The 15,287-nt window shown below is 38.3% G+C and overlaps 2 protein-coding genes across 23 annotated transcripts in view; one reads left to right on the top strand and one right to left on the bottom strand.

The window, feature by feature from the left end:
- Positions 1-15,287, top strand: part of LOC121887276 (ankyrin-3-like) — a 163,207-nt gene that overhangs the window by 56,490 nt on the left and 91,430 nt on the right. The gene's annotated exons all lie outside the window — the stretch shown is intronic.
- On the bottom strand, positions 10,082-14,014 carry LOC121887277 (microfibril-associated glycoprotein 4-like). The gene is made up of 5 exons (XM_042398005.1): positions 13,955-14,014; positions 11,907-12,098; positions 11,482-11,578; positions 10,874-11,041; positions 10,082-10,714 (listed from the first exon to the last, which is right to left on the bottom strand). The coding sequence occupies exons 1-5, from the start codon at positions 13,958-13,960 to the stop codon at positions 10,464-10,466; spliced, it is 714 nt and encodes a 237-aa protein (XP_042253939.1). The 5' UTR covers positions 13,961-14,014; the 3' UTR covers positions 10,082-10,463.

Raw genomic sequence — 15,287 nt, 5'->3', positions numbered from 1 at the left:
GCGATTGAAGAAGAGGGAGAGCTGACTGGTGGCAGAAAAAATAAAGGAGGAAATTGGAGAGTGGGTATAGAGGGAGAGAGAATGACAGAGAAGATGAGGATGTTGTTAGTTAGGCCTTTTATCCTCCATTCCTCCGCTTCCCCGCAGCTCCGCTCTTCTCTCCTCTGCAGTGGAAGATCGAAACTAAGAACTGGGACAGTCCATTCATTTATGCACAAACACACACACACACACACACACACACACACATTCAGGCACTTGCATCTCAGCAGATTTAGCCCATACTGCCTTCTCATTTCACTGAACACACCACTGTTTTAGTTTTTATGTCCCTGCAGCCAGATTACTGCTTAGCGCAGTGACATCACTAAAATGAGACACCTCCTTGTTTACGTGTATGATGCAGCGTTTACAGGCAGCGTTTCTCTCATGTCTGACGGTACCACGAGCATCTTGGCAGAGTTGTTGTTGCGATTATTGTAGCACAGATGGACTGAAACTGCAGCGGTGATTGCTTTTCTGAAAATTTGCATCTCAATTTGTAACTTATCTTTGTTTATTTTGCTATAAATTGTGGCAGTATCTAAAATAATCTGCGATAAAGGCTTGAACTATCACATATAATCCAATTATGTTGGATTTTTTTGGACACTGTAATTAGATTTACAGGAATTATAAGTTCAGATCTGTATTAAGTATGTCATATTTATGGGGAGTCAAATCAGGAGACTTGGACACAAGAGCAACACTGAGAGTCTAACAACTCATTAATTCAGTTCTTGCTAAAATACAGCATACAGCCGCCTCCGCAACCAGCCACACCACAAAAATACAGACCTACAATAATTACAATACAGAATACAGACATTAATACATCAACATTAATACATCAAACAAAAACAACACTGGAAGCAGTTGTTTGTTACATATTCTTCTAATTATTAAGTTTTTTTTTCGAGTAAAATGTATCTCAAAAATCCAAATATTGATAAATGAATAAACAAATACAATATTTTAAAACTATATAAAAACACTTGACCACATGTTTATTTGACTCCAGGTTAGTTTTAACATCAGCTGTCACCATTGGAAAGTTTTATAGACTAATTTTTTTCAATTGTTCCCAATTAAAACAATTTATTAAGATATATATGTTTTTTAAAGTGGATTATTTTATGGAGACTAGTGTGATAATTGGTACAATTTGCATTTTTTGTGAAAATTTGGGGAAGTTTTGGTAAAATGCAGGCTCTTCCCAATAATTGGGGCAAGTGGGGGTTAATTGGACTTTATTCTTATGGTGACAAAATCTTAAATTCTTGTAGTTCTTAGTAGTCGTCTTGTTGACCAGCCAGTGACAGAAATTGGGGCGATACAGTAGCTCATTAGTTACCACTGTCGCCTCATATCAAGACGTTCCTGGCTTTGAATCCACTGATCGGTTGTGACGTTTATGTGTGGAGTTTGTAAGTTCTCTCCTTTGTGTCTATGTATGTTTCCAGGTGCTCCCATTTCCTCCCAAAGACATGCAGGTTTGGTGAATTACCAAAATTTTCCTGCAACTGTGCTGGGATAGGATGCAGCCCTCTGCAACCCTGCACAGGATAAGTGAGTTTGTAAAATGGAAAGAAGGATGAGGCAGGAACTGGTAATCAGTGTGAAAAAGAAATGTTGCTTAGCCTTCATGTTCCAGGGTTGTTGCAATCACAGTGAACAGCAAGAATGACAGCTAAAGATATGGTGTAAGTAAATCCATGATCTGGGGAAACACTGGGATATTATATGAAAAAGGGGAAGAGAAGCAGAGACAGGAGTATTTGATGTTTCGGACCTCCCTGTGCTCTCAGTGGGCGAGGTGTTGATCCTCGGCTCAGACCCAGCAGAGAGTCACGACATAGACAGGGTGTGTGTTTATTTATGAGAGAGAAAGAGAGTCTTCTCCACTGCTCTCTGCTGTATTCTCAGGATGAAGCGGACATTTTGAAGGTGAAAAAAAGGGAGGAGTCCTGCCTGGACCAGACAGACTGACAGACAGACACTCACACACACAGTTCACTGGACTGCACAGAGCTTCATACCCAGACAGAATATCTTATACATGAGTTTGTGTGACAGTGAGAGACGTCTTGTCCTAGTTAGACACTCGATAACATCAGATGATAGATGACCGAGGGCATCGGCTCCTGCGTGGAGAGGACTACCAACTAGGGCTGGGCGATATGACCAGAAAATCAAATCTCGATTTTTTTATTTCCAAGCTTTGAGTCCATTCACAATGTATCACAATGTGCAAAAAATGCAGGCTTGAAACATCATATTTTTTAAGACTTTTACGCAAATATGTATTTATATGCATATAAATATAAATACAGGTTTTCTCAAACAGCTTCTGACTGTCAGTAGAGCACATCCAGAGCAGAAAGATCCGCTCACTAATTGATCTGCCGGTGTTTGTGTTTCTTTACGAGACGACGTAGAATCTTAAAACTGTTCAGTCGACTCCCGGCGCTTCCGCTCTCATAACCCAAAACGATGCCTCATCAGCTAACACAAGCCGAGAGCACAGACCACTGTGCAGTCGTTTTCAGTCAGTCCCTCTTGTAAATGCGCCGTTAAATTCACTACGAGATAGCCGGAGTCTGTTAAGCGCCTGGAGTCCAGTAAACTGCAGCAGGTGAACATGTAATGTAACTAATCAAGTCACAGTTTACGGGACTGTTGTGACTCAAAATGGCTAATGTGGTCAGCTACCATCTACATGACTTTTTGACTAAAAATAACCTTTTTGTGCATACTGTAATAACTTGAATTTACAATTTTGACATGTTACACATTTTGCAAAAACTAAAACTTGAATGAATGGAATTAATTTGAGATATCGTCCAGGACTTGGACCAACAATGTTGATTCTGTATTAGCTCTCCTAACAACGCTTCTAAAGAATACATAACACTTTTTCACAACTCAATAACAACTGCTAACCTTCTGGAGCTGATTGGTTTCCAACTAGGGTTGGACAAAAACAAGTCAGAAGAACCAACGACTATGTTGAGTGTTAAAGTTCATCTTTTACTTTGAAAATAGTAGTTTGACTTTAAAAAAAAAAAAAAAGGTTAACTTAAGATTCATTTACTAGCTTTTTTCAAAGCTTTCAACAGCATCTCATCAGTGGAGCGAGTTTGCTCAGTTGTCATGGCGATATAGATGGTGTTAACAGGTGGTCGTATATATAGGAGGGGTTTGTGAGACTGGGACGTGGTGGAAAATGCTAGTAAGTGGACCTTGAGTTAAAGTCTTCTGTCAAAGGACTATGTTGTCTGAAAACAGTCAAACGCAGAACAACAATTTTATGATTAATTATTGTTTAAATAATTTATTGTACAGAAATGGTAACATTTCTGAAAGAATTTCTGCTTTTGTTGATTTTACATCATTTTAAATGAAATATCTTTAGGCTTTAGATAATAAAAGTAATATGAGGACTTCACCCTTGGCTCTAGAAAAAGCCAAATGCTATAGTGTATATTTTAGGGACTACACTAATAATCAGTGAAAACGTTACTGTTGTAGCCCTAGTTTTACCAGCACAGATAGCTACATCTTTTGATTTCAGACATTTCATGCTCCTACGTGATACGACAGAGGGCTAACGACTAACATAACAACATAGCGTCCTACACTCACTCATCTGCATCCTTCTTCAGCAAACACGGAGCTTAAAGCTTCATATCAGAAAATCCTGTGGGTGTTTCACAACAGCAGTAAGCTTTTCAAAATCCTTCCCACTAAGCTCATTTCTGGTAGTGTTTAGTCTGTTGCTTGTCAGTGACTGTTCACCGAGACAATCAGCAAGAGAATACACATTTACTCCCTAAAGACTGAGGTGGCAAGTTACCGCCTCTACTTACTTAAAGGAAAAAAGAGGCTTTGCCTCTGAGCTAATATGAGGTTGTCGCCCATGTGAGGAAACACCAATTTTCCCCATTTGAACAAAACATAGTTAGACTGTTGGTTGCTGATACATTACTGGAGAAATAATGATACCAAAAAACATGTATAAGATTATATGGGTACATCACCTGAATTGAAATGTGGAGGTCTTCTGTTAAAGCAGAAAAGCATGAAACTAATATACAGGTAAGACTTCAAAATTCATGATATGTAATGTGATGAAGTTAAAGAGTTACTTCTGGTGTGACACTTAGTAAAATTCCTTCAGTGTTTTACAGCTGTTTCTTTTCATTATAGTTGTGTATGGGGGGGAAAAAAAAGTCTTTCTGGGTCCAAGAGTGTCATGTGATCTGCAATTTCAACTGTGGCCGCTACGCCAAGGCCTCAGTCTGACCAACATCATCCAAACCCAAAGATATTTAGTTAACGATCACATAAGACAAAGACAAGCAGCTGGAGCTATATACTGTATGTAATATTTGGCATTTTTGCTTGAAAAATTACTTAAATGATCAGATGATTCTGAAAATATTTGATGATTAATTTTCTCTCAAGAGATTGTAGATTTAATGTAATTCATTTTTCAGATAATCCCTCTGGATTTTAAGTAGTTTATTTAGCTTAAGAAGTATGACATTTTCTTTAGCCCATAAAGGAACATTTAATCCTTCAGTATATCTGAAAAATTCAAAATCATGAATTTTGGGTTTTCATTGGACGGCAGCGATAGAGTCACAGTCCTCCTACTCATCGGACTGCTGTGTGTTTTCTCAGGTGTGCCCAGAGCAGCTGCTGCTTTCTGGTGTGTGATATCACTGAGACTTGCTTTGCAACCAGGAGCTGTTGCAGCACTCTTGCTTTTTGTTGTGAGGTCTTCAGTTTCTGCGATTAGTCATGTCCTGGCCCACTATCACTGTGCTGAGATGCGCAGCAACCGAGACCGCTCAGGAAAGGAGTGTGTGGTGTGAGCCAAAAACACTGTCCTCATTTACTCAATTCCCTAATCTCCCTCTGTCACTCTTTGTTAGTTGCTCTCTGTAAAGCTCTCTTCACTGTCTTTCACTCGTAGCGATCTATTCAACCTCTCATCAGGCGTTTCTAAGGATAAAGGGACAGTTCCTCTTTAACTGTTTATACAGTAACTACTAACTTATAATGCTATTTACAGCACTAATGATAAAAAAGGCTGTTAAATACTAGCTAGCTGCAGAAACATGAGACAAGAATGGTAAACTCTGAATGTAGGATGTTAAAATGGCAACCACAGCTCGGTGTCTGTGGCGGGTCGTCGCCATGAGGGCTGAGAGTCAGCAGAGAGAGGAAATAGCATGCTGATGCTGTACACACATCTAAAGTGCTCTATTGATTTACTGAGCAATTCCTTAATTGCCTTCAGAATCTATGAGCTGTGAAGCTAAAGGCCACTGATCGTACAGTACGTCTCTGCTAATCTCGCTGTCGCTGTTTACTGTAGATTTCACTCTTTCCTCTTCCGGCTGTTTGTTTTATGTGTGAGTGAAGAACAAATAGTGCAATCAGGGACTGGAGCTGCACTATCAAAATGATTAGAATAACGATATTGACAACTGAAATGTGCTTTTTTATCACATTAATCACATTTTTCCATAGAGGGACATTTGAGTGAAAATCCAACGTTTCATCCAAAATTTGTAAAAAGTAAGATTCTAGAAATGATTACTGTCATCATATATTCATCTTTTAATATTTTTTTGATTAATCAATTGAAAACGTAGTTTATGAAATGTCTTGTTAATACATATTCTGTCAATTTGGATCAGCTCTAATAACAAATATTGATAACTGAAGTGTTTACTTTATACAGTAGCATGTCTCAGTGAAAAATTATACAAAATTTCCAAAAGAATTATAATGCAGAAATTACAAATTAAATAAAGATAATAAGTAGATAAAGTTTGTATTTGCACAATGTGGTTTACTTTTTAATTTCTGCAATTTGTTGCAGTTGGTTCACCAGTCTGATAAATCAACCGGGCCGGTGTTATCAGCTAATATTAGCTCATAACAAATAATCTGTAACACCATATAAATATGCCAATTAGTAACAAGACATTTCAACACAGTAATGCCAAAGATATGTTTGTGATTGCTAAGAAACAGTATCACCATTACACAGTTTGTTCACCAGAGAGCGCTGACGCTGAAGTTTATTTTTCTACTCAATTCATATCTCGGTCACAATTCTACAAGGGATCCCTAAAACGTTTATCTGATTTTTCAAATATAAATATTGTATTAGCGTCAAAAATCCAGCATCAGTCCGACTCTATAAGTAATTTTGCTTGTGTTGGCGTCACTTCCTCTGCATAATGAGGCAAAGTAGATGCTGCAAAATGTTGTGAAAAGGGCTCTGTGCACGCATGTGTCTGGCTGTTCACATGCACCACACACTCGCTGCCACATCCCTGTTGGTGCGCCGTGTGCTGTGTGTGCTTTTGGGCAGATATTAATTTATTCATGACCAGTGCCCTGTCTCTATCAGAGGAGATTAAGCCAGCAGTGGTACAGTAGCTGATGTTTCCCTTCTTTTCTTTCTTGTATTCTTTCATTTTTTTTGGCGTTTGTCTTTTGCTTTAGTAGCATCAAACTGAGAATTTGTTTTTGACTCCCAGATCTGAGCACATGCAGTTGAGAGTACGTGCTTTGAGAAGACGGTGGCGACAGGATTGATGTCTGCCTTTAGGCGTCTCTGTCTGATCCCCTGTTTCCCCCATGGGCTGGCCAGTGTGTCTACCTGCTTATCAGTCACCACACACACACAGACACACACACACACACACACACACACACACACACACTCATATAGACGTGCATACAACCTGACATCAGCACAGTTCCTGTAATCCAGCAGCAGCAGCAGCAGAGCAACGTCATCTGCTGTCATCCAGTGAGAATAGAGCAGAGCAGATCTGCCAGCCAATCGCAAGGAGCCCTAATAAGTGACAGAGCTTGCAGCTGACATTGAGAAATAGTTGAAGGGAGGGTTTCCTGACGCACAGTGCGTCTGTCTGATGTCTGGAGTTTGAACATCTTAAAAAGAAACTAACATTTATGCGATTCAGTTCGGGAAATATACATAAAAGATTGCAGATTTGGAGCCTCTCATGTTCAACTACCATGAAAAGCAAAAGGAAGAACAGAAAAGAGGAGTTGAAGAGTTTAAAGCCTGTGTTTTTTTTATCCTCCTCCATCTGTATCTCAAGCGCTGTGAGAGTACTGACACTGCAGTAGCCAAGCGACCAATCAGATTGCAGCACTCAACAGCCAGTCAGAGGCAGGACAACACATACTCACACACAAACACACACGCACACACACACACTCAGGTTGCTTTTTTCTGGCTATTTTCTGGTGATTTCATAATCTATAAAATAAAAAATGATGAGTCTTTTTCTGAGAGGGAAAGCACTCGTTCTTATGTAACCTATTCTTGATACAGTATTTGTAAAAGTATTGATTCTGTATTAAAAATGAATCTTGCGTTTCACTTTTATTTACAACAAACCTGGACAGACAGGTCTTATTGTTTACATTTAAAGATATCATCATAACAGTGTACAAAATGCTTTTCTCTCCTGCTGCAGTTGATGCAGTACTACTGAGAGACCACTAGGGTCTGATATAGGACCTGAAAATTAATGATTGGTAACCAGGCGAGCTGAGAGCTTTGTGTGTGTGTGTGTGTGTGTGTGTGTGTGTGTGTGTGTGTGTGTGTGTGTGTGTTTGCTGCATGTGGGTGTCAGTAAGGTGTGATTGTGGGAAAACACTTGCCAACACTGCAGCCTCTTTGTGTTTTCCCATCACACACATTTAGATCAGACCAGTAGACAGCAGCACTTAAAGTTACAGAATAGTTGAATATCACACTTTTTATTATTGGACAACAGCACTTATTATCCAGTAATTGAATCTGAGCAAATGCAATACATTACAGAAGAAAATTATAAGAAAATATATAAACAAATATACAAAACAACATACTTTTGTAAAGATTCACTAGCTATTCAAAAGTAGCTGTTTTTATTGTGACAGACTTAGCAGGATTGGTTAACTTATAATTATTAATGCATTTTTAGTATCAAATATTTCTATCTTTCATTGTCAAAACTAGGAAAAACTATTACATGATACTCATCATGCATTCACTGTGAGCATGCCCATCCAGATTATCTTGAAACTGACTCAGAACTTGTTAGAAACTATAGACAAGGGGACACATGAACAGATGTCAGGAAAAAAACGATGATTGAGGACATAGAGTTGAATATTTTTGCTAATTTTCCTTAATACCTCTTATATTTTTCTATGCTAGTGCCAAAGCAATACCAACGTTTTGGTACCAATACCAAAACAATATTCTTTTGAAAGACACATATTTTTCTACAAAACTTTTTACAAAGGAAACCAAAGGTGTACATCAGCAGCCATTCATGAACTATGCCTAAAGATTTTTTTATTTTTATTCAAAGGGGACATAACATGCTTTTTGTGATTTTTTTTTTTTGGTATTTATTTGGTATTTTTTGTATTTTTATACTGTTATGATGTCGGATGTCTATGTTAAACATGGTCAAAGCTCCATAACTTGAGGTGAACATATATAGAAATGCTCCCTGAAAGTCAAAAGCTTCAACCTGCTCTGAATGCTTCGTTTGCAATGTTGCCTCTACTTCCTCCTCGTGATGACATCAGATTGTTCGCACGTGCCCACAAACAGCTGTCCGTTGGTAGCCTTCGTTGCTAAGGTTGTTCCATGTGTCCACTTTGGGTATTTCAGACCGGATTCAGGTTCCAACATATTTGAGAAGTTTATATTTTGAGTAAATAATGAAAAAAGAAGTGAAATCTTACTACTTTACTATAGTTTGTTTGTTTACGTAGCCTCCGGAGCTGGTGGAAGTTGGCTGTGATGCAACTTATGGAAGCTAACCAATCAGAACAGAGTAGGCTCATCGGGAGGGGGGCCTTAAAGAGACAGGAGCTAAAACAGCCTGTTTCAGACAGAGGCTGAACTGAGGGGCTGCATAAAGAGTCGATATAAGATAAATAAGGAGTTGTTTGAACTGTAAATCATGCAAAGATATTCCAGTTGAGCCCTAGAATATAAATAGAGACCTGAGAATATGCATGATATGTCCCCTTTAACTCCCCTCTGATCAAAGTAGTAAGTAAACAACAACAACATACAACAAGAATCTGATCAAACATTTGATGCCAGCTTTTGATACTTGGCGGTACGGACAAATTTCAGTTGGTACCAAAAAAGTATTGAGGTTTGACACCAACACTACTGGATCAAATAGTTGTGTTGGGTTCTTTAGGGATTTAGAAATAACAACTGTTTCCTCTTTTGTTTGGTTAAAAATAAAAGGAGAACAGACCTTCATTGGCAGGCAACATCTGTATACAGAAGGCCCAGATGTGGCACCAGTCCCATCACATTCGTACCGTGTAGGTTAATCCACATGTCAGTGATTATAGTTTTAACACCGGAAGGTTCCATCCATCCCACAACAGTGCATCACTGCAAATTTAGGAGCTTCAGTTTCCATGGCAACCTATCTCTGTCTCTCTCTCTCTTTAGTATTCGTCTCCCTCCCTTTACAGATGTCATAAAACACTGAAGACAGATCATTAAACTGTGTGTGTGTGTGTGTGGGAGTGATATGAGTGTGTGTGCATGACGCTGTAATGCCTTTGCTTTGTGACAAGACGAATTCCTCTGCTTTTTGTTTATGTCATCTGTGGGAAAAATCTGCTTAAAAGCATTTGAATATTCAAACATATTTTTAAATGTTGTCATGGATGTGAGACTAGATGCAACATATACACAAACGAGAACACTGTGATCGGTAATTTCCTGTAAATTATCTATATTTCGACGTGGGGATCAGCCAGAGTACTGTGCGCAAATCTAAGACTGAAAGAAGTTTTAGCTCAAGAAGAATGAGGGAACACTGTTGCTGTATGTATAAATCATGGTGGTAATTCTGTATGTTTCTGACATGTTGTCAAATTGATCTTCTGTAGTATATTTCTGAGTCTGTCTTTCATCAAGTTCTGCGCATTTGCTCAATTTCTCCGACAGTCCTCATTTTTTCTTTAAGGCTAAAGCTGGTGTTACCCATGAAAACAACTGCACAAACAATACTTGTTAATAGGATCCATTTAGTCTTAGCCTTTTCATGGAATCTATTGACAAGAAAAACTACATATCTAAATATAATATAAATATCACCAGACTTATCCTTAAATAGTTTGCACCTGATCCTACCTACCTGTATAAAGGAGGTTAAACTATGGTCATCATTCAGCCTACAGACTTGATTCAAAATGAATAAATAGAAAATAAAAGTCTGAAAGGTGTCAGAGTGAACCTGTTTGTTTCTATTCGGACGTTGCTAATTCTGCTGGTTGTGATGCACCACAGTTCAACAAGGCTGAGCGCTGTGGCTCTTGACCCAGTTCCATTTTTATGCAGGAACCGGTCTGATCTTCATTATCATGGTTTTCAGAGAGTAATCCAGCCCTTTAAAACCATTCCACTGTACACCAGCTGCACGGGGTGAAGGTCCCCAAGCGTAGACCCCGTTGGGGTTAGCACCAAAGCAGTCTCTATACCAGAATCCTCCATAGCACAACCTGGCGCAGTTTGAATTATGCAGATCTTGATCTTTGTCAGTGGTGGTGAATTTCTGTCCATTGTGAAGACGTAGAGAGTCTCCTAATGGAAAAAGTCAGGAAACAACACAAACCAGGTTGTGTGATAAATCATAGAGTTGATGTTTACTAGTTTACTAGAGTTGATGAAACTACCCGTCCTCACATTTTTTAGATTTACATTTTTAAAACAAGCTTGAAAGAGACAGGAAAACTATCCCACCTGCTGCTCCCTTGGTGAAACTTCCCAGGTTTAGCTGGTACCCCTCTGTCTCTGGACCAACAGAGAAGGCCGAGTAATGGGCAAAGACCTTCTGGTCCTCAAAGTCTTCCATGTCCACCCTCAGCTCGTAGTTCTTGGCCTGGGTCAGCAGATGCATTGTCTCCAGGCCTGAAAGGTAATCAGTGAGGCAATGGTGACCATCTGAGAGACACTGGTTTAAATCCAGTAAGCTAATGTCAGTACTGGCAGGGCTCAGGGTCTCTCATTTCACAGTATTTTGCTTGTAATTATAAGTAATTTTGTGATATATTAGAGATGGCTATCTTAAAAAGTAAAGCAGGAACATCTTCATCTTCGCATGATGCTTTGTGGTAATGACAGTCAATTGATACAAGTATTTAATTTATATGTACAGCAACAGATCTTTTAACATTTGTATACAATTAAATATACATCGCCCTTCAAAAGTTAGAATTAGACACATTTACTTTAACTCAAAGAACTGTTGAGCCAAGATGCAAACATGAAAATCTCAACCTGAGAATTAGAATGAGTATTACAAGATGTATTTTTTCATCTTGTCAGTAAAGAAATAATTTCTGTCGTACCCAGCCAGTACTCTCCAGCCGCGCTGCCAAATCCAGCTTTGTAGCTATTCCACTTCATGTAGAAGTTCACTGTGCCATCTTGCCTCCTCTGAATGACCTTGTTTTTAGATACAAGTTCAACAAGAAGAGTGAGACAAAAAAAGGGAACTGTCAAGACAAATTAAAGCTTCACTGATCAATATTTTTTTATATTACAATATTTCAAATGTATGACGCTGCAATTCACCTCAGCTCTACTTTTTAGCATCTTTCAGCTTATAGTTTTGGTTTTACAGCCCACAATTTACAACTTACTGTTTTGGTTCACACTTTTCACTCTCATCTATCTATCTTTTTTTTTTGGTCTAAATCAAAGTCAACTAAGGTACATGTGTCTGAGGTTTGGATAAAAAAGTGATCCACTTGGTTTGTTCCTCCATCCTCACCGTCCATTTTTCGGCAGAATCGTCGTCTTTGCTCATGTCACAGTAAACCTGAACAGGAGAGGTCGGGCCTGCTGGGTAGATGGTGTACACGCCGTCCCAACCTGAGCCGGCTTTGTAGATGTCACTACAGTCTGTGGGCAGAGGGGACTGATAAGCTGCTACTGGCAGCAGCACTGCTAGAACAACCCTAAGCTGTAGCAAAGAGAAAAAAAAACAAAGTATTCCTGTCAAAGATAAGGTTTGTAAAGAAAACACATAAACATGACACTGCATTATTTTACTGTTAGCTTCAGATTAATACGTCCTGCGTAAACCAGTGTTAGTCCAGATTAAATGGCATTTGTCTGAAGGCTCTTAATGTTGGGATCACAGGACTGAAACATTGTACTGCAGCTTATTTCATGAATACATAATTATTATACTTTAATCACTGAAAGCAGTAGTGAGTGTATCTTCGCGTATGTGCTTCATGTGCTCCTGGAAAGGTTGACAGACATGAAGTGATTAGGCGTGGATTCAGTGTCAAGCTCAAGGAGACTTTAACAGTACAAGTGGCTGTTGCCAAGATTGACTCTGTAATCTGTCCAGTCATGAGTCAGGCTCTGGTACCGATGTATTTGATTGTCTAATGTTCATACTTGGCTATCAGGTTGCGATAAATAGATCTGTCCTTTGCCTATTTTTAGACTTTCTGGTAATGAGTGGTCTTCTCCTGCAGTAGACTCATACTATGTTGATAGGATTACTCCACCACTTTCTCCTTTTGTTATTTCAAAGAAAGTAGAAGCGATTAGGGCTGCAACTACTGTAACAATTATTTTCACCATTCCACCATTCCAATTAATTTTTCAATTAATTAACCGATCTATAAAACACCCCAAGAGAGTGAAAAATACCCATCACAATTTCCTAAATCCCAAATTGATGCCATTAAATATCTTGTTTTGTCTGAACAGCAGCCCTAAACCCAAAGATATTCAACTCATTATAACGCAAGACAAGGAAAAGCAGCAAACTCTCAAATTTAAGAACCTGAAACCATCAAATACTTGGTATTTTTGCTTAAAGAATGACTATTTTGATAGAATTGGTTGCCAAAATAGTTGCTGAATAATTTGACGTCAATCGATTAATCGACTAATCTTTGCAGCTGTAGAAGTGATGCAATTTAATGATCTCTTCCCTATTATTATTTACATATTGTGCTCAACTCATTTTAGTCTCAATTCTAAGACTATCTGATGTGTAAACGTGGCTAAGACTCTCAGTTAGTCTGTTTACACATAAATAGCGCTACATATATGAAAACAGCTGTATTAAGCCTTCTGTGGCTCAAGAGATAGCAATGCCAAGTCTGAGAAGTTTGCTCAAGTGATGTCCGTTGAACAAATTTTGGTGGTGTTAAGAAGCTACGTACAATAAAGTCTGTCTTATAAACTGGGGTGGAGGGCACCACTGGCCAAGCGGCTCTGTTTAAAGCTAATAACTAACCAGTGGAGTTGTCTTTTAAGAAGCCAGTAAGGCAGAAGAGCATTGGTAACTTATCTGTTAATAACAAAAAGTCACAAGCTAAATTCAACCTTCACCAAAAAGCTAAAAGTAACAGGAGTCATACAGGTGCTAATCAAAAAACTCAAGGACTTATTCTCTTGATTACAGTACAATAACTGTTATAGTATTGTTTTATTTCTTAATACTTTCATTATCTCAATAACAAACAATTAACTCAGGACTGGATACAGTAGTATGCTAAAAGAAATACTTAACTACATAACTTCTACATAAGCTTGTCATTGAAATTTTAAAGAAATGAAGTTAGACAGTCGTATACTTTTTAATGTACATACATGTTTGTCTTGAGATGATGGTCTATAGGAAGATTGTTTTTGACATGATAATCAGACTGTTGATTTTTCCTAATATGTCTACTGGAAGTGAAAGCAGTTTCTCCACCTTAAATCTACAAACCTAGACACACACACACACACACCTCGTGACCTAATGCACATAAAACGTGTCATTACCTCCCATGTTGTTACTTTACATACCATCATTCTTGTATCTTTTAGCTTGATTGTTGCTTGATTTGCAAAGAAGAGGGAGTGTTGCTATCCTGAAAAGAAAGCAATGAACATCTTTATTAAGTTCAGTATAATAGGAGCAGTTATAAATTTGACGGGACTTTGCATGAACTTACCGGTTTGTTCACAGCAAGATGTCTTTCCATTATAAGCAGATCATTTTATATTGGTGCAATTCTGCATGTTGCAACACTCAGTATTTTCCCTGCTCTTAACATAATGTTTATTTTCTCCTGCCTTTCTGTCTCTCCTTCTCTCAACAGTCAGTGTTGGTAGATCAAATATACACACTATGTGAGGGCTTTCCAAACAGTCCTCCCTTTAGTTTGTTATGTCCTTTTTAACTGACCTTTGTTCATGGAAAGTCCCAATATGTGACACAGTTTTAATATACTGTAGCTTATATACCTCCATACAGGTTCAGTGACGTTTGTTCACATGATTTGAAATCGATAGTCTGAATCATTTGTCTCAACTTTTAGTGGAGTTTGCACAGGGTTGTTTTGTCAATGTCTTCTGTTTCAAAAGTAGCTCATATTTCCTACTTTACTATTTCTGTGGTTATGGTATAGTGAAAGCTGCATTAATTAACTTTTACCAACTCCTGTGGGAAATATCTGGCTCTTTAGCTGCTACGCTCCACTGCTGTAAGTTTACCAACTAGTCAGTATCTTTGTGTGGTTGCTGTTTAGTGTTGGACATGTAGTGCACAGTTGTATTATCAAAGCTTCTTTTTTTTTTTTTTAACTGTAAACGAGGCTGATGAGATTGGAATTTGTGGGCCGGAAAACCAAAACAATGAGCTGAAAGAGGCTAAAAAGTTCAGTAGAGCTGAAGAGAACCACCGAGCACGGTGATAATTCTCCGTGGGTTCCTCACTATTATACATAGAAATCTGATCCGTTGTCAATTTAAAAATATTGATTAGTGCAATCTTTAACATGGGCAACTAAAGCTATTTGGTTAAGGAAAAGATTCTCAATATGGTTCAAATACCAACTAGCTGTTAGAAAAGTCCGTTACATCACTACTTCTGTGCATAAAAACACAGGTTGTTTTAAAGGCATAAATAAACATCTGGGGAAATGCTCTCGCTAAGCAATTCCAAGTTCAAATTTAAGCTGTTCGAACAATCAAGCTGTGAATTTTCTTGAGAGAACAGTCTTGTTTCTAAATTATTATGAGCTGCATTAGTCCAGTTGATGAATTAATGATATATTTAGAGTGTACATAAGAGTAAGGTGTATTTATGTAGTTATGCTAGGTGTTAGCGGGACAGTCCTAATCTCCTAATTGACTC

Source organism: Thunnus maccoyii, chromosome 20, assembly GCF_910596095.1.
Source record: "Thunnus maccoyii chromosome 20, fThuMac1.1, whole genome shotgun sequence".
In the NCBI taxonomy this organism is placed as follows: Eukaryota; Metazoa; Chordata; class Actinopteri; order Scombriformes; family Scombridae; genus Thunnus; species Thunnus maccoyii.
The sequence above is the reverse complement of the archived record's forward strand: the minus strand, read 5'-3'. Positions and strand labels throughout refer to the sequence as shown.